Below are 19,670 nucleotides of genomic sequence, written 5' to 3' on the forward strand. Positions count from 1 at the left end.
AATTTCATTAAAGCAAAAAAAAAACAACTAAAACTGCACCAAGGTGCAATAAAAACTCAAACCCTCTAAACACACGCACCCGTGCGCAGAGCTCCTATGCTGACGCCCCAACCCCAGTGCCTGGGGAAAGAACCGGGGCCTCCCAGGCTTGTGAAAGATCAATAGAGTAGGGATTGTCCGTATTTCAGGGGGGAGGCTGTTCCATCGGCAGGAGCCATAACAGAGAAGATTAAAAAGACCCCGAGCCCTCGCTAATTACTTTCTCAGTTCATCAGCAAATCCTTCTTGGAACTGGTCAGTCAGAACCATCTCATTCCATCCCACATCTCTGGCAAATAACTGAAAATCCCGTATGTATTTTGGCTGCAGCACTGTCTTGCTCTTGGCTGAGGATCAGATGTTCTCTGCATGATGCAAGGCAAGGTTCAGGGTTTCTCTGAACAGAGAGTAGTGAAGCTTTCAAGATTGATGGCAGCCGTTCGAGTTAGGTCAGCTCAGGAGCAGATAGTACAGGAACTCTATTAATAATAATAATAATAATTGTTAATATAATGTAATAATAATCTAAATAACAACAACAACAACATTTCAGAATCTTGTGAAAGCCTTTCTCTGCCTGTAATCACAAAGAGAGTCAAAGCAGGGCAATCCTGGTGCATTTGGGGGTTAGGCGGCTCATGCACGCCTTTTCCAAGGCTGACTCCATGCTCCTCTGCACTGTTTGGGGTCTTCTTGGACTCACAGCTCTTATCTGAGGAGCAGGTAGCAGCCATGGCCACGAAAGCCTTTGTGCACATCCATTTTGTGCGTCCGTTGCGTGTCTTCCTGGATTGGGAATCTCTGGTCACTCATGTTTCAGTCACTTCCAAGTTGAACTACTGTAATATGCTGTACCAGAGGCCACCCTTGAGAAGCGTTTGGAAGCTATGACAGGTCCAGAACGCAGCAGGATAAGAAGTTACGAGAGCCTTCCATATACCTATGTAACACTGCTGCCTCGTGAGCTGCGCTGGCTCCCAGTATTTTAGGTACAAATAGGGGCTGGTTATCCCCTATAAGGCCCTGCACAGCACATGTGGGACTGCCCATCTCCAATTATTTCTGTTCATCCTACCGGATCCAGCAGGGTGAGCATGCTCTGGGTGCCCTCCCTAAAACATCATCTAGTGGGACTCAGGAGACAAGCCTTCTCTGTCTGGGACCTGTCTGTGAAAGGGCATTCCCCCCTCCCCGGAGATTTGGATGGCCCTGATCCTGTTAGCCTTCTGCGGGGCCTTGAAGACCTGGCTTTTCCTTCAGGCAGTGGGCTAGGATGTCTGCTGAGCCCTGGGTATAAGCCTGGTTTTGTTTCTTTCCTTATACTCGAACCTTTGTCCCATCGTATTGTTTATGGGAGTGTAATTATTCTACTTTTGGTTATTAATATTTAAATCATTTTTATTGTGTTTTGCTATGTTTTTATGCATTGTTCCTTGCCCAGATTCATCATTTTAAGATGGGTAGCTGTGTGAATAATTCAAATAAATTAATGAAGTACAGCCACGATGTAAGTGGCTGGTGGCAAGAGAACTCACGTGGTCCATGTTGGGTGACTGCCGTGTCTTCGATTTCCCCAGGAAAGACCAGCGCTGCTGTAGTCCTGGCCAAGCACTACAGTGCAGCTTGCTTGTCCATTGACTCCGTGGTCCTGGAAGCCATCTCAGACGGGAGCAGTTCGGCAGGGCTTCGTGCACGGGAGCTCTGCATCCGAGCTGCTATCGAGCAGGCGCAGCGAGAGAATGAGGATGGCGGTGAGCAGGGAGAACAGGTTCTCTGGACCCCAGCATCGCTGCCTGTTTCCTGACCTCCTCCTGGTCCAAATTTAATGCTTCTCTGGGTCAGCTTTGACCTCTGTCTATGGCTCTGGCTCCTCTCCAGAAGCTTGTCAATCTTCAGGGCCAACTTTTGCTGGAAGTTTGAATTCTAGAGCTGTGTTCCAGTTTCCTTAGGTGGAATTCTTCCTTCCAGTTTAAAATTCCAAACAAAGTGGGAAGATAGAGGAGTTGCAAAATGGGGCAGTTCCAGACTTCCAGGGAAGAAATGGCAAACTGAAAATGGCTCCATGAAAAGCGGAGCAGATGACTGTAGTGGAAGGAACAGCCGGTGAGTAGACCGGCTCTTCGTAATTCCTCTCTGGACAAGGAGAGGACTTGAGATCGCTCACAAGTGGACAATTATTCCTTGTGAGCAGAGCACAAGACAGCAGTATCTAGTGGGTTAGAGCTCTGGGAGATGAGGGGAGAGCGACCTTGCTCAAACCACAGTCGGCATCTTTGGAAGGACACTAATTTCACATACTTCCTTTTCTAATCACTTCCGTAAATTGCTCGTTAACTGCTTTTCAGCTGTTAGGAACCTTTGGATCAACAGGTTTTATAGCACTGGGTGAGTTTCCTTCAATCCTTGGTGAAATAAGTTTTAAATACCAGCTTAAGGACTTAAAAATATGTATGCATTTCCTGTCTGGTCTACCTCGCAAGGCTGACAGACTATTAGCCTCAGGCAATATAGCTCCAAAAGCTAACCAAGAGTAAAAGTAACCAAGCTTAGGGTGTTGTGTAATTGACCACAGAGGCTGTTAGGTTTGTGGATGAGCTTATGAATTCGCACTGCTTGGTTCTGGAGGACTGACTGTAGAAGAAGGGTTCTGGGATTCTTGATTTGGCCAAGCAGCAAGACTGAAGGGTGCTCAGCTGGAATCTGGCAGAACAAGAAGACAGAGCCTGTGTGGGAGGAGCCAGCCATGAAGACTTTTCAGCTGACGGTGATTAGGGTAATAGTCATTGCCCCTTCCAAAGCAGTTTGGAAGAGATTCACAAACAAAGCAGAAATACGGGTGCCGAGTGCACAGAGGAGTTCAGGAGACTCTTCACAGAGATACGCTTGCATCCTGAATAATCCCATGCTGCTCTGCCAGCTTTAGCACCTGGGTAAATTGTACCTTGCACTAAGTCCAGCATCAGTGGAGATAATGTTTTCATGTTATAAAACCAAATCTCTGCCATTTTATTAAATTCATAGCCTGTGAAATTATTAATAAGAAAGACAAATTGTGACTAGTTATGAGTATGAGAAGCCTATAAAACCTTCTCTAAGTCAATAGGAGTGATTTTTTTTCTTTAAAATTCAACAGTGCTACATATGTCTATCAATGGGTAAGATTTGCTAATCTAGGTATTTTTAAACTTACAGTTCTTCAGAAAGCCTTGTTATTCAGTGCTTGAATAACAAGGCTTTCTGAAGAACAGTAAGTCTAAAAATGAACTACAATAGTGCAGTCTGATCTTGAGCCACAACCTGTGTATTGTATTTCATTTCCTCTTAAGACAGTAGAAGATCCACTAGATGTCATCAAAGGATAAATTATAAACTGATATATTTAAACTTTAAATTCTAAAGACTGTAAACCCTCACTGCTAAAAGTGAATGCAAATTATCTGAATTTGTTTACACTTATATACATATAAGCACAGTCTATATACAGTTTTGTATAAATTTGTTCAATTTTGTTGGAGTGGCAGGTGAAGGGAAGAGAAAGGGAATGCATAATACAGTTTTGGAATGGATTGTTTGCAGGAAGATGGCAACAGTAAGTAGATTGTAAAGATGGCCAAATATATGAATAGAGGTTAAGAGCGTGTGTTTGGACAAGTACCACCCCATCCTATCATATAGATGGGAAAGAACAGAAAATAACAATGGATGGTTACAGCAGTACAATAAGAAGACACTGTCTTTGGAAGAGATTTTCATCACCTTCAAATAAAGTAGGCAAAAAAACTGTCAAAAGAGAGGAAGAAGAGGGGAGGAGAAGGAGAGCCATCAGATACAGATATGTTGCAACAAGTGTTTACGAGTTTAACAGCACAAATAACAGGGTTGAATTCAACAGTCACAACAGATGGTAATTATTAAGATGGATGAAGTTAAAGGAGATTTGAAGACAGACACGGAAGATATGAGATCTGATCCAAAAAGAGGGATTACAAATAATAAGAAGAGTGTCCAAGCCAACACAAAACAAATGAAAAGAAAAACAAGAAAAATGTACACAAGAGTTGAAGACCCAGGAGCTTAAAGGTCAAGAAATGGAAAGAATAATGGACTCAACATATTTTCAGTGAAGACAACTAAATTTAAGATTCATTGGTGTCTGAGAAGATTTTGGAATGGAGGATCTCAAAGATCAATTCAAAGTGCTGATGCAAGATTTCCCAGATATTAAAAATATTTTCAGGATAAGGTCTGTATTGGCACAGAAAATACCCAAGACATCCTTGTGAGACTCCTACATAAAGAAGCAAGAGATGCCATTTTATAGCAGCAGATTGAGGTGTTCTTAAGTATAGAAGGGAACTAAATCCAAATATTTCAAGATGACTCCCCAAGAATGCTAAGAAAAAGGAAAGGGTTTGCATTTCTCACAGGAGTGCTCAGACTCAAGCAAGTGAAACGGAAAATTCTGTTTGCTCTGGAAGTCTTCCTAGAAATGAAAAAAAAAAATCAGAATGATTAAAGAGGCCTCCTCCTTATATGGAAAATTAACTGCACAGGACTCAACAGGCAAAGAACTTCCTGGCTCTGAGAAGGATGCTAGAGATGAAGAGGAGAAACTTGGTGTAGCTACAGAATTAAACTAAACCCAAAATGGACAGCACAACATTGATCTCACTAAGTGCAAATGGACTAAATTTACCTTGTAAAGCAAATTTTCAATAAGACATTTAAAGCCAATTTTGCTTGTCTGCAAGAAACGTTTATAAAACAAAATCATGTTAATTTGGTGAAACTAGACCAGGAAGATACAGCATCGGAAAAGACAAAGAAAAAGGGCATACCAATTTATCTCAAATCACCTTCCTGAGAAGTACTAGAACAAGACAAAGAAGGAAGAATTTTAATCCTGAAATTAAGAAGATGAGATTTTAACACTGGCATCCATTTATGCCACCAATTCTATGAAAGATTCTTCCAGATGTTAATAGGAATTGCAGAAGAAATAATTATCAGAGGAGACATGAATGGAGTGCTAGATCCAAGCTTAGACAAATCATCCCCTCCTCCCCCGAAAAAAGGGCAGTTCCCAAGAAAGGTTTTTCAATATGTGGATATACTGGCTTTGACCAACGCTCGTGACTCAAGAATCCAAAAGCAAAAGCAAGGGACTACACATTTTTCTCAGGAAGACCCCAAAGGTACTCAAGAATTGATATGTGCTGGATCTCTAAGGCTCTCGTGCCATCTAATCGAAGAAGTGCAGATCTGCTCAATGATATACACAAGCCATGCCCCAATTCTAGTATCTTTGTTTCAGGGGAAAAGGTTACCTTTCAGATGGAGGATGAATGAAATGTTGTATACTGTAGAAATGCAAAGAAGAATTAAGGTTTTTTTTTAATAAATACAACTCCAGGGTTGTCAGAGACAACTATGTGGGAGACAAGCAAAGCTTTTATGAAAGGAACGCAATTTATAGAACACATTGGGGTGGCATGTAAAGGTGATGAATTCATTTAAACTCACATTGTTTCTGTATTGTATTACTCGTTTTATTACATCTTGCATTTTTATCTTACAGTTTTATCTCTATTTTACCCTACTGTATTTTATCATATTTACCATAGTATATTTTATTTATTTATTTATTTATTTATTTATTTATTTATTTATTTATTTTTATTTATTTATTTAAATTTGTATCACTGCCCATCTCCCCCAACAGGGAACTCTGGGCAGTTTACAATAAAAATAATAATAAAAACATAAAAACATAAATTACAGTCTAAAAACATAAATAAGATAATAAATATAAAATCCAAGATGAGATTAAAATCAAAATTAATAAGGGGTGCTATGGCGCCAACCACCCCCAGGTGGAGCTGTTACCCTCCCCATCCCAAGCAAGGCAGCAGAACCAGGTCTTCCATTTCTTCCAGAAGGCTGGGAGTGAGAAATATTGATGATACCTCATCCCGTGGTGATGGATGATCTCACCCAGTAGTTTCATGTAGATTTTGAATAGGAGAGGAGAGAGAACCTAACCCTGCAGAACCTAACCTATCACTACCAATTGGGACTGGCCCTGGAGGAAGGAGGTGAACCAGCGTAAAACTACACTGCCCACCCCCAACCCCCTGAGCCACCCCAAAAGGTTCCATGTTCGATGATATCGAAAGCCGCTGAGAGGTTCAAGAGCGCCAGGATGGATGCACTCCCTCCATCCTGCTCCTGCCAGAGATCATCCATAAGTGCGACCAATGCGGTCTCCATCCCATATCCCAGCCTGAAACCTGACTAAAAGGGGTCCAGATAATCCGCTTCCTCCAGAATCCGCAACCACTTTCTCAACCACCTTTCCCAAAAAGGGAAGGTGGGAAACAGGGCAAAAATTGCCCAGTATAGTAGGGTCCAGGGATGGCTTCTTGAGGAGGGAGTGTACCAGTGCCTCCTTAAAGGCAGCTGGAAACACCCCCTCCCTCAAGGATGCATTAACCATTGCCTGGACCCAACCACAAGTTACCTCCTGGGCTGATTTTACCAGCCAGGAAGGGCATGGGTCAAGATGGCATGTGGTTGCATTAACAGTCCAGAGGATCCTGTCCACTTCCTCAGACCCAACAGGATCAAACCATTCCCAGATAACAGGGTAAGTACACTCTCTTGGCATCTCCCCAGACTCCGCTTCCCACTAAGAGTCCAAGTTAGAATGAATCTGAGCAATTTTGTCCTGCAGATGCTTCGAAACTCTTCTGAGCGGCCCTGTAAATGGGTCACTGAGTCTGCCTGACCCAAAAGAGATTGGGCGATCTTAAACAGGGCTGTCGGGAGACATTCTGCAGACGCAATAAGAGCGGAGAAATACGTTTCGCCGCTCTTACTGCCACAACGTAGGCCTTAATAGCAGCTCTAGCTTGTGTTCGGTCAGATTCAGTCTTCGTCTTTCTCCAGTGGCACTCTAGACGTCTCTTAACTCTCTCAACTCCTCCGTAAACCACGGGGAGTGATGAGTCAAACGAAGCAAGAGAGGTCGCACAGGCGCGATCCTGTCCAAGGCCCCAGCCTCAGCTTTATTCCAGGCCACGGCCAGGACGTCTGCTGGACCATGCAGCAGATCCTCAGGAATAACCTCCAGCTCCCTCTGAAACCCTACTGGGTCCATCAGTCGCCAGGTATCTTATTAGTCTTATTGGTCTTGTCTTATCAGTCGCCAGTATCTTATCTTACTGTATTTTATCTGCTTTATGGCATTGTATTTTATATTTTATAGTGGCTGATGCCCAACTTTTTGATATGGTCAATTGACTGATCAATAAAGTTTTTCATTCATTATATGAAAGGAATCTTAAGAAGGCTTGCAGCAAATCAGAAAAATCAGATTCATAAAACCAGATTGAAAAACATTGGAAGAGTTAAATAAAGTCAAACAACAATTAGGTTTATTGGAAAGAACTTCAAAAGAAGATAAAATGTGTTAAACGAAATCATTCTGAAAATGCAAACAAGCAGGGAAATTTCTGGCATCTCAAATTAGAAAAGAGAAAGCAAGAAAGGTGATAACAATGATAAAGAGAACAAACTATTATATACAAGATCACAAATAACAGAAGAACTTGTAATTTTTTTAAGGAATTATATTCCAGGCACAAAATGACAAAGGAAATTTGGAAACATACATTGAAAACTCAGAGGCTAAAGAACGTACTGAAGAATATAGACTAATATTAAGCAAATTAATACAACTCAAGAGATTAAAAAAGTAGTAAAGAAAATTAAATCGAGTAAAGCATCAAGTCCAGATGGGCTGATGGCCCCAAACACAGTTGCTTAAACGTTTGTGAACCCATTTGAATTTTCAATATTTCTGCCTAAATATGACCTAAAACATGATCAGTTCTCCATACAAGTCCTAAAACTTGATAAAGAGGACCCATTTAATCAAATGAATCAAAAACATTCTACTTGTTCATTTATTCACTGAGAAAAATTATCCAAAGGTACACGTTTGTGTGTTGCAAAAGTATGTGAACCTTTGCTTTCAGTACATGGTATGCCCCCCTTGGGCAGCAATAACTGCAACTTAACATTTCTGGTAATTGTTCAGTCCTGCACGTCGGCATGGGGGAGTGTCAGCCCACTCCTCCTCACAGAACAGCTTCAACTCGGGGACGTTGGCGGCTTCCTCGTGTGAACTGCCTGCCTCAGGTCCTTCCCCAACATTTCTATAGGATGAAGGTCAGGACTTGGACTTGGCCACCCCAAAACATTACCTTGCTTCTGGTTTGTTTATGGCATTTATATATCCATCCATCTTGTACCAGCTCTGGGTGGTTCACAACCAAAAGATAAAACAGCATCTATCTATGATTAAAAAAATATTTAAACCAGAAATAACCTGGCACCTTATCTAAACTTTCACATGCAACTCACAGCACGGTCATCTTGTCAGTCTCGCCCTGTCCCAGTGCTTGGGGGAAAAGCCAGGTCTTAAGTGCTTTTCGGCAGGTTGGAAGGGTGGGGCCTGCCAAACCTCAGGGGGAAGGGGCTGCCACGGGAAAGGCTTGCTTCCTGGGTCCCATCAGATGGCAACTTTTGAGGGAGAGGACCAGGAGCGTGCTCACCCGATCTGATCTGGAAAGACAGGCAGGTGTCCTTAGAGGGAGGCAGTCCCACAGAGAATTTGGTCCGTATGGGGCTTTAAAGGTAATAACCATTCTTTGGTCACACGACTTGTGTGTTTTGGGTTGTTATCTTGCTGCATGACCCACTTTTTCTTGAGCTTCAGTTCACAGAAGTGCCCTGTGTGTTTTTATCTCTTTTTGAGCTTCCTTTTTTTCCTCCTCCTATCATTTTGTGAGTTCTCTTCTCTTATTTAGTTAATTAATACCCTGACATTTTCTTGAGGAATTTGCTGGTACAATTCAGAATTCATACTTCCCTCAATGATGGCAAGCCACCCTGGTCCAGAGGCAGCAAAGCAGGCCCAAACCCTGATAGTGCCACCACCATGTTTCACAGATGGGATAATGTTCTTGTGCTGGAATGCGGCATTTGTCTTTCCCCAAACATGTTTTCCATTGAAGCCAAAAAATTCTATTCTGGTCTCATCCATCCATAGAACATTCTTTCAGTAGCCTCCTGGCTTATCACCGTGGTGGTCTTTTGCAAACTGCAGATGGGCAGCAGTTGTCAGGGCCAGCCTCGCTTCGCAACAAGACACAGACTCACTTAATGGGTATTAAGGATTTCTGGTTTATTGGAATGATAGCTGACAGAACGAAAAACGGGAACGGGGTAGGTAGTGTGGGGGTGCCCCTTTTATACCCTCCTGTATTGCCCCGGGCTTCCCCACCCCTCAATGCCCCGATCCCTCTTGATGGGACCCTTGATGGCTGCCTGGGCGTTTTCCCCGGTGTCTTCTTTTGTCTCCCTGCGACGGTTGTGTCCTCCGGGGCACCATGTGCGTCTTATCTTCATTCCTCTGACATCTCTCTTTTCAGCCGCTTATGGGTCCATGGGTGTGAGTGCCTTTGGGTGCTTGTGTTAATCCCTGGTTTGATTATCTCCTTCCTCTTTTCCTTAATGATCATGATCCACGTTGTGAGGCTCTTTGTGCCTTGCAACGAGGTCATGACAGCAGTATTCTTTTGGGAGACTAGTGGCTTTCTCCTTGCAGCCCCGCCATGCACACCATTGTTGTTTGGTATCCTCCCGATGGTCTCGTGAACGCTGATGTTCTCCGTTGCAAGAGAGGCCTTGAGTTCCTTAGATGTTGCCCGGGGTTGAGGCCTCCTGGAGTATTACATGTCTTGCTCTTAGTGTGCTCTTGCTCGAGCAACCACTCCTGGGGGGGGTAACAATGGTGTTGAATTGCCTCCATTTGTGCACAGTCTGCCTGACAGTGGGCTGTGAAAGGTGAAAGCCCCCTGTGCGAGCACCGAGTCATGTCTGACCCTTTGGAGGGATGCTGCTTTCACGACATTTTCTTGGCAGACTATAGCAGGGTGGTTCGCCAATTGCCTTCCCCAGTCGTCACCTTCCCCAGCAAGCCGGGTACTAATTTTACCAACCTCAGAAGGATGGAAGGCTGAGTCGACCTGAGCCGGCTACCCCAGAATCCAGCTTCCTCTGGGATCAACTCAGGTCATGGGGAGAGTTTCGGCTGCAATACTGCTGCCTGCCACTCAGCCACACGAGGCTTAGACAGCAGACCAGTGGGGTCCAAACTCTCTGGAAATAGTTCTGTAACTTTTCCCAGCCTGGTGAGCATCGAGAACTACTTTTTGGAGGTCTTCAGATCCTTTGTTTGAGCCATGACACACTTCCAGGACCTCCCACACTCACACCTAAGTATCTCACCACTGATTGATACACCTGACTCTAATTTCGCCTTCAAACCCTAATCCTAGAGATCATCCATACTTTTGCCACACACACACATGGCTCCAACTATTCAGTGGTCTGCAGAATTATCAGTACTGATTAGCTATTAACAAATCATGGCTTCCATTTGTTGAAATGTTTACTATACAACTTTCTGTCTGACTGTCTGTGAGTATATGCCCTGTGTGTTTTTGTCTCTTTTTTGAGCTTCCTTTTTTTATTCTTTTGTAATTTTGTGTGTTCTTTTCTGCATTTAGTTAATTAAAAAGTGCAAAAAAAAAAGAAAAAGCAAGCCTTGTAACTGCTATGTTACTGAATTGTTGCTACAAAACTACTTACCTTGAAATAACTCTACTTACTATAGAGTAAAAGAGTTCATTGGTAATCAGAGTTTTTTTCTTTGTATAAGTACTCAGTAACATCACAAAAGACATTTAATCTTCAAGAAGAGCAATTTGTCCCCAAAGAAATCAGTCCCTTGCCCAGCTCATGATTCTACACCAGACAGTGGTACTTACTTCGGCAATGACAGTGGCTCTGTCAGCAGGCCTGGGGCCAGGGGTTGTGGCTGAGCCCATTCAGCGGCTGTATTGACTTCTCACGAGTGAGTCTGTTTTTTGCCCTGGCTGCAGTGATAGGAAGGTTGCCACTGTGGGGGTGGGTTAGGCTGTTTATTTCTTTAACTGTAGGCCTCCCAGAGTCATGAACTTGAGATCATTTGGGGCCCCCAGTTCACTCTCCTAGGTCTGCCCTGCACCTTAGAAATCAGTGCAGGGCAGGCCCTTCGTTGTGCTTTGACTTCACTGTCTTTTGCATCAGGCTGCTTTTCCATGTTTCATTTGATCACACAGCATGCAGGGGATCACACAACACCGGGTGTTCAGGTGAGGGTTTGGTAGCCAAGACAAGAAGGGAGCAGGCGGGCTTGCAGGGGAGTTGGTGAAATAAGAAGAGTCCCTGAATAATGCTGTCTGTCCTTTCTGCCAACAAGGAAGAAAGACTTGGTTTCTTGTGCCCCTCCTGCCAGGCTTCTCACTTTCCCTCCCCTTTCTTCCAAGGCACAGAGGGGCCGCCAGCTCTAGCTCTGGGCACCCGGCTGAGCACAGAGGCGTTGGCCAAGCACACCTCGGAGGGCAGCCAGCACAGCTCTGAGTCCAAGACGGGGCCCCTCTCCGCCATCTCCCGTGGCTACAGAGGAAGCACAGCCACAGCCAAAGGCAAGCCAGAAAGCCACCTGTCCCAGAAGCAGCAGCAGCACCAGCAGCAGCAGCAGCAGCAGCAGCCGCAGCCTGATCAGCCGGGATCCCAGGTGAGAATCCCCCAGGCCTGGCGACATGTACAGGCAGTCCTCACTGACTGACTGTAATTGGGGCCGGCAACTCCATCGCTAAGCGTCACGGTCATTAAGCAAATCACTGCGGGTCATTAAGCACGACATCATGTGACTGCAGCTTGCAACTTCCTGCCAGGTTCCCCATTGACTTCGCTTGTCAGAAGCCGGCTGCGAAGGTTGCAAATGGTGATCATGTGACGGTGGGATGCCGCAACCATCATAAATTCATGCTGGTTGCCAGGCGCCCGAATCATGGTCATGTGACCGCAGGGACACTACGACGGCTGCAATTTCGAGGGCTGGTTTTAAGTCTCCTTTTCCAGCACCTTTGTAACTTGGAATGGTTGCTGAACGAGTAGTCAGTAAGCAAGGACTACCCGTATGGGAGTTCTCCTGACTGACACTTAGTAGCAAAGTACCCCCAAACACCAGCCCTCAGTAGACGCTGCGTCATCTTTTTTTCCCATTTGAAAGGGATGGTGACGTCCACCGTGCTTCAAGGTTGAACTACTGCTTTGGTCTGAATGATATCTAAAGATCTAAAAATCAGTTGGTAGACGTTTTCTTTAATTCATATATCATGTGGTTGGATCCATATTTTCTGGCTTAGTCTTCTTCCCAAATTCCTTTCGGTCTTGTCTTGGACTCCTTACTACATCTAATGTAGATTCCAGACCCCCGTGCAATTTGCCTCATCCTGCTGTAGGAACTGCTGCCAGTGAGAGCGACTTGTATGCCCTTAAAAACAGACTGCCAGATGACCAGGGTTCCTGAAATCAAAGTCCATTAAACTTAGTAATATACTTCATAAAAGCAGAATCCTTGGACTTGGCGTTCCGTCCTGCAGTATTCCACGAAAGGACTTCCAGGGTTTTTGAAGTATCCAGAAGTCCATCAGGATTTCCGGTAGAGGCGGGATGTCCTGAGTACCAATAACTTGGAGTGATGCACATTCTTTGACATTAGAATTAGCCATGAGGGAGGAGAATGTAATTTGAGGATCTAGACGGACAGTTTTGAGAGCAGCACAAGATCTGCAGCCGGTCTTGCTGGATGGTGGAAGAAGCCGTCCAGCACGGGGTTTCCTGCGGGGTTAGGTTGATCTGGCATTCCCATCTAGCCCCAGGACTAATTTGTTAGAGTTTGCTGGAGCAGAGAAGTAAGAGTGAGGTGTTGAAAGCATCTCTCGGTCTAGTAAAGGCAAGGAATGGTCTTTGCGTTAGACATTTTATCTAGTTTGTTTGTTTGTTTGTTTGTTTAGCGTATGGCATATAATGCCAGGGAGTCTACAATGTTTTTACACACAGTAGATGTTCTGGCACCCATAGTTGCTAGTTCTTTGTTGCACCGGTGCACCCCAAGAGGGTGAGCCGGCTTCGCACCAGCTGGCCGGCAGCGTTCCTAGGGAAGTCGGCTCATCCGGGGCTTTTTCTCCACCAATCCTCTGCCGATCGCGTCCAGGCGGAGCTAGGGACAAAATGATGGGAGCTCACTTCCATCAGGCGGAGCTGGGCTCAAACTGTTAGAGTGTCGACCATTTCTGGCCGGCAAACTCCACCATCATTAAGCCGCTGTGCTACCGTGCCCCCATTTTATCTAGTAACAGGCCAGTTGTCAGCCCTCCCAGGTAAACCAGGGAGGAAACACAGTGAGATGAGCTAATTCTACTTTACTGTAAGACTACATTAACAGTATCTTGCAAATCTGGAGTACAAGTCTCCCACCCTCCCTATTTACCACCTGTGTAATTAGGGCAGGCCTTCCTAAGTTTCTTTCTTTGGCCATTACTCTGTTGCGGGCTCATTTCTCTTTTATCGGATCGTTCCCTAGGCAGCATCTCTTCCCCCATCTTCCAAGGCCACCCTCACATGCCATCACACCAGGACAGATCAAGGCAACCCTTAAGGACCCTTCGCTGGTGATCCACGTTCCCATCCTGCCTGTAGCAATAACAACAGCGTCAACAGCTTGTTTCTCAGATTTATTGCAACCATCTTTGGCATTTGGTAAAACCATATCAGTTAATAGGGTGCATCCCCTCCTCAAGAAGCCATCGCTGGACCCAACTGTGCTGGACAATTTTTGTCCAGTTTCCCACCTCCTCTTTTGGGGGAAGGTGGTTGAGAAAGTGGTGGCATTGCAGCTCCAGAGGATTCTGGATGAAACGGATTATCTGGACCCCTTCAGTCAGGTTTCAGGCCCGGATAAGGGACAGAAACAGCATTGGTCGCACTTATGGATGACCTCTGGCAAGAGCGGGATGGAGGCAGTACATCCATCCTTGCTCTTCTTACCCTCTCAGCGGCTTTCGATACCATTGACCATGGCATCCTTTTGGGTCGGCTCAGGGACTTGGGGGTGGGCGGCGTGGTTCTGCGCTGGTTCACCTCCTTCCTCCAGGTCTGGGCCCAGTCAGTGGTGATAGGGAGCGAGAGATCTGACCCTTGGCCCCTCTGTTGTGAGATGCTGCAGGATTTGGTTCTCTCTCCTCTCCTATTTTAACATCTACATGAAACCACTGGGTGAGATCATCCGTCACCATGGGATGAGGTATCGTCAGTATGCTGATGATACCCAATTATACATCTCCATCCCGGGTGAGGTAAGTGGTGCCGTAGCCGCCCTTTCCAGTTGCCTGGGGGCTGAGGGTGCCTGGATGGGGAACAACAGGCTTCCACTGAACCCTGGTAAGACCGAGTGGCTGTGGATTGACGGCTTCTCGGCTTCCAGGAAATTGTCATCTTTAGTTCTGGTTGGGGTGGCACTGCCCAAGAAAGACCCGGTGCGTAACTTGGGGGTCCTCTTGGACTCACGACTCCTGCTCGAAGAGCAGGTGGCAGTCGTGGCCAGGAGGGCCTTTGCTCAACTTCAGGTTGTGCGCCAGTTACGCCCGTTCCTTGAGCGAGAGGCCCCCCGAACGGTGACTCATGCCCTGGTAATCTCCCATATAGACTACTGCAATGCTCTCTACATGGGGCTACATGGGGAATGCAGCTGTGCGGACAGTTATGGGTACCCCTAGGTCGGCACATATAACACCTTTGCTGTATGAGCTGCACTGGGTGCCAGTTTGCTTCCGGGTCCAATTCAAGGTGTTGGTTATCACCTTTAAAGCCCTACATGGCATGGGGCCAGCTTACCTGAGGGACTATCTCATCCCCATCACATCAGCCTGCCCCACCCGATCATCCAGAGAGGGCATGTTACGGACCCCGGCCGTAAGAGAATTCCATCTGGCGGGGTCCAGGAAGCGGGCCTTCTCTGCAGTGGCCCCCGCCCTCTGGAACATCTTGCCGCTGGAGGTGAGGCAGGCCCCTTCACTTCCAACCTTCAGGAGGGCCCTGGAGACTTGGTTCTGCCTCCTCGCTTGGGGCAGGAAGGTGGGTAGCCAGTTGCGGGCGTGGCTTGCGCCTTAGAGCCCCTCCCACCAGATTAGAATTTTTATAGCCTCTTGGATTTTATATTTATTTATATTGTATTTTATATCTGTAATTTGCTTTATTTTTATAGGATTTTAATAGTTTATTATTACAGTATTAATTTTTATTGTAAACCACCCAGAGTCCCTCTTTTGGGGGAGATGGGCGGTAGCAAAATTTGAATAATAAATAAATTAAATAAATAATGTTGACACATGCACTTCTCTCAAATCATCCCATCTCTTTATAAGGTCCACTTGTTCTAAATCTGGTGTGGCCCCAAAGAAGTCTGCTTACTTTTTTTCCAGGGACGCATCAGCGAGCAAACTTATTGTAGAGAACGCCAATTGTTTATTTAAGCATTTCCCTCTCAAGGGTGTTGTCGGCCGAAAGTCCTTGTGATGACCTGAGTTCAGATTGTTACATTTCAACTTTGCAGGGACAATTTGCTCTCAGACAGATGGATCAAAAAGCACGCTAATTTTCTCTGAGCGGAACACACGTACTGGGAATATTGAAAAGTTACTCCAGAAGGGCTTTGCTGCTGTAACATGTAGATAGCTTCAGTGCTGGCAAGAGCCACTTATAACCTCCTCTGGGTGGTAGCCGTTGAACTTTCAGCAAGTCTGCCAGGTGCTCTTCCCAGCGGAGTAGCTGATGAAGGGCAGGACAACTGCGTGCTTCAGTCCCGTTTCAGTCCCCCAGTCACACTATTACTGGAGACTCAGAAAGGTGATCGTGGTTTCTTTTAGATAATTGCTATTGTCTCCTCCGTCCTTCTTTCTTGCTTGATGTTTTGTCTCTCCACAAAGAACCGTTCCTCTTCTGCTGAGTTTGGAAGTGAAGTCAGACCTTTCTTTTCTGCTGACTGCTTGTTGGGTGCAATTTAGCCCAAGATCAGTGTGCCTTTACGGTCTCTACTGTTTTGTTTGGTTGACTTTCAGTGTGTTTTATCAAAAGACTCTTTTAGAGAGTCCTCTTTGATCTTGATTGTAGTCAGCAGCTCAAAAATTGAAATCACTGTAATTAGGTTTACATCAACTTCATCCTGCATAAGCAGTGTGGCTGCCAAACAAGCAGCACAGTCAGTGTGTTTGTGTGTGTGTGGTGTGTTTGTGTGTGGCAGGCACATTGATGCAGTTAGATTCATCCATCAGGGAAGAATAAAGTTCTATGCATTGTTGGCTTTCAATCTCCCCTCGTAAGTCCCACTCAAGAGAATCATATCTATATGAGGAATGGGGGGAGCTCAAGTTACTTACAGGGATTGGCTGCTTGCTTGTTATATGCCTGTCCATTTTCAGCTGTTTCTTGGATAAGGTCTGGGTCACAGAGTGTGCACGCGGTCTCATCTTCCTGTCCAGTCCAGTCCAGTCAGTTAGCAAGTAATCAAAAGTCTTATTCCAGCAGCTAAACACCATCCTTTACTTAAACTATAATTCTCTAACTGTAATCTAAAATGAGCCAAGGTAAAAAAATTAAAATCAAATAAAATGAAATAATTTTTATAAAATATCAAGGACTCTGCTCACAGGCTGCTATCCTGTCAACTTCCCTTTCTCCTTGCCAAGTACTCTATTTAATTATAATATATAATTAAATACTGATTGATTGATTGATTGATTGTGTGCCATCATGTCGCTGTCGACTGTTAGTGGCCACATAGGCGGATTTTCTCCGGGAGGGTCTGTGCCTAACTGGGTCTTTCGGGTCTTCCAACGGAGCACTCACTGCCACAGTCACTGAGTCCATCCCCCGCGCTGCTGGTCATCCTCCTTTTTGCTTTCCTTTCACCTTTCTCCTGAATGCTAGGTCTTTGCATAATGTGTCTGAAGTGGGATCATTAGAATCTGGTCATTTGTCCCTCGAGCGAGAACTCTGGGTTGAATTGTTTGATGATCCATTGGTTTGCTTTCTTGGCTGTCCATGGTATGCTCAGGAGTCTTCTCCAACACCAGAGTTCAAAAGTGTCAATACTCTTCCTATCCTGCTTCTTCAAAGCAATTTTCACTTCCATAGTGTCACAGGGAAGACCATGGCTTGCATGATTCTGACCTTTGTAGGTATAGACACATCACGGCCTTTTAGTATCTTTTCCAAGGTCTTCATGGCTGCATTTTCGGCTATCGGGGTAGTGTCATCAACATAGCTCAGGTTATTGATTTTCTTCCTCCATTTGAAAACCACACTCCTCTTCTTCCAATCCAGCTTCCCTTAATATGTATTCAGCATGTAGGTTGAATAAATAAGGGGAAAGTATACAGCCTTGTCGCACTCCTTTACCAACCTAGAGTCAGTCTTCTTCACCATGTTCTGTCTCTACTGTGGCTTCCAGACCTGTATATAAGTTTCTAAACTGAAGACTATGGAATTCTCATTTTTCTAAGCACATTCTTTAGTATTCTTTGGCTTTCTCAATTATCCAGCAAGCATCAGCAACATCACCAATAATGTCCTGTGTTCCTCGGCCTTTTCTAAAGCCTGCTTGAACATCCGGCATTTCCCTTTCATGTAGGGCTCTAATCTGCATTGGATGATCCTAAGCATAATAACACAAGTAGTCTTTGCTTAGTGACCACAATTAAGACCAGCAACTCTGTTGCTAAGTGATGAAGTTGCTAAGCAAAACATCATGTGACCACAACTGACTTACAGTGTCACTTCCCATTTGGTTGTTAAGCAAGTCACCTCAGGTCATTAAGCAAGACATCAGGTGACCGCGACTTGCGATTTGACTGCCGGTTTCTCCATTGACTCTGCTTGTTGGAAGTCAGTTGTGAAGTATGCAGATGGCAATCATGTGACCGTGGGGATACTACAACAGTCATTAATGTCTACCAGTTGTGAAGCACCTGAATTTTGATCACATGACTGCAGGGATGCTGTGATGGTTGTAAATGTGAGGACTAGTCACAAAGTTACTTTTTCAGCACCATCATAATTTCAAATGGTTGCTAAACAGGGCAGTCATTAACCAAGATATAATAATAATAATAATATATTAAATTTATTTGCCACCTGACTCCCAGAGACTCTGGGCAGTTTATCAATTGTTAAAAACATTTAAAACAAAAAAACAACACAAAGCAAAAAAGAGAAAGATGGCAGAGATAACAAACCTGGATGGGAACAAAGAAAAAGAAGAAAATGGGGCTTCAATCACCCTCACCAAAGGCCTGGGTGAAGAGCCTGGTCTTCAGGGCCCTTTGAAACACCAGCAGGGTGGGGGCCATTTGAACTGAAGGAGAACCTCATTCCAGAGGGCAAGCATTGCTATAAAGAAGGGGTGCTTCTGTGGTCCCTACTACTACATTGCAGTAGTCAACCCATTAGGTGACCAGGACATGAGTGCCTGTCTAAATGGCCCCTCGATCTAGAAAGGGTGCAACTGATGCTCCAGTTGAAGCTGTGGAAAGGCCTTTCTGGCCACAGCTGCCACCTGCTCATCAATCAGGAGCTGTGAGCTCAGGAAGACCCCCAAATTGCACACCATTTTTGAATGGGAAAGTGCCATTCCGTCCAAGGTCAGAGATGGAATATCCCCAGATCTGGGTGATCCAAACACCCATAGCCACCTGGTCTTCATAGAATTGAGTTGGAGACTATTCCACCCCATCCAAACCCTCACAGCCTCCAGCCACTGGGGCAGAATCTCGACAGCCTCACTTGGTCAACGTGGAATTAAAAGATAGAATTGGGTACCATCAGCGTACTGATGATACTGAACCCCAAACTAGTGGATAACCTCACCCAGTGGTTTCATGTAGATTTTGAAAAGGAGGGAGAAAGAGTAGAACCCTGCAGCACCCCACAAAGAAGGGGCCTAGGAAATGATTTCTCCCCACTTACCAACACTAACTAAAATTGGGCCCAGAGAAAGGAGGAGAACCACCATAAAATGGTGCCCCCAATCCCCAACCCACGGAACCAGCTCAGGAAGATACCATGGTTGACAGCATCAAAAGCCATCGAGGGATCAAGGATCACAAGGATGGATGCACCACCACCATCCCCATTCTGCCACAGGTCATCGACAAGTGCAACCAAAGCTGTCTCAGTACTAAATCCCAGTCTGAAACCTGACTGAAACAGGTCTGTTTCCTACAGGGTTCTCATCAGCTGCAGGCCGACCACCTTCTCAACAATCTTCCCCAGAAAAGGAAGGTTGGAGACTGGTCAACAGTTATCAAAGACTGTTGGGTCCAAGGATGGCTTCTTGAGGAGGGGGCACCCCACTGCCTCTTTCAAGGCTGGGGGCACTACTGCCTCCATCAGAAAGGCCAGTGCAACAACATGGACCAGACTGCTTTCATGACCCAGGAGTTTTCCATTATTTTGCTAGCATGTGAAATTAAGGATATTGTATGATAGTTTTCACATTCTGTTAAGTCTCCTTTTTTTGGTATTGGAATATAGATTGGCCTCTTCCATTCTGTTGGCCCCTGTGCCGTTCTCCAGATTTGCTGGCATAGTTTGGTTAGAACCTTGACTGATCCTTC

The 19,670-nt window shown here is 45.2% G+C and overlaps 1 protein-coding gene across 1 annotated transcript in view; it reads left to right on the forward strand.

Annotated features, from left to right (window-relative positions):
• Positions 1 to 19,670, forward strand: part of HYDIN (HYDIN axonemal central pair apparatus protein) — a 287,221-nt gene that overhangs the window by 154,680 nt on the left and 112,871 nt on the right. Inside the window, exons 38-39 of the mRNA XM_063313067.1 lie at positions 1,617 to 1,790; positions 11,478 to 11,728. Of these exons, the coding sequence (XP_063169137.1) occupies positions 1,617 to 1,790; positions 11,478 to 11,728 (425 nt within the window). The remainder of the gene's footprint in view (positions 1 to 1,616; positions 1,791 to 11,477; positions 11,729 to 19,670) is intronic.

Source organism: Candoia aspera, chromosome 11 (assembly GCF_035149785.1).
Source record: "Candoia aspera isolate rCanAsp1 chromosome 11, rCanAsp1.hap2, whole genome shotgun sequence".
Taxonomy (NCBI): Eukaryota; Metazoa; Chordata; class Lepidosauria; order Squamata; family Boidae; genus Candoia; species Candoia aspera.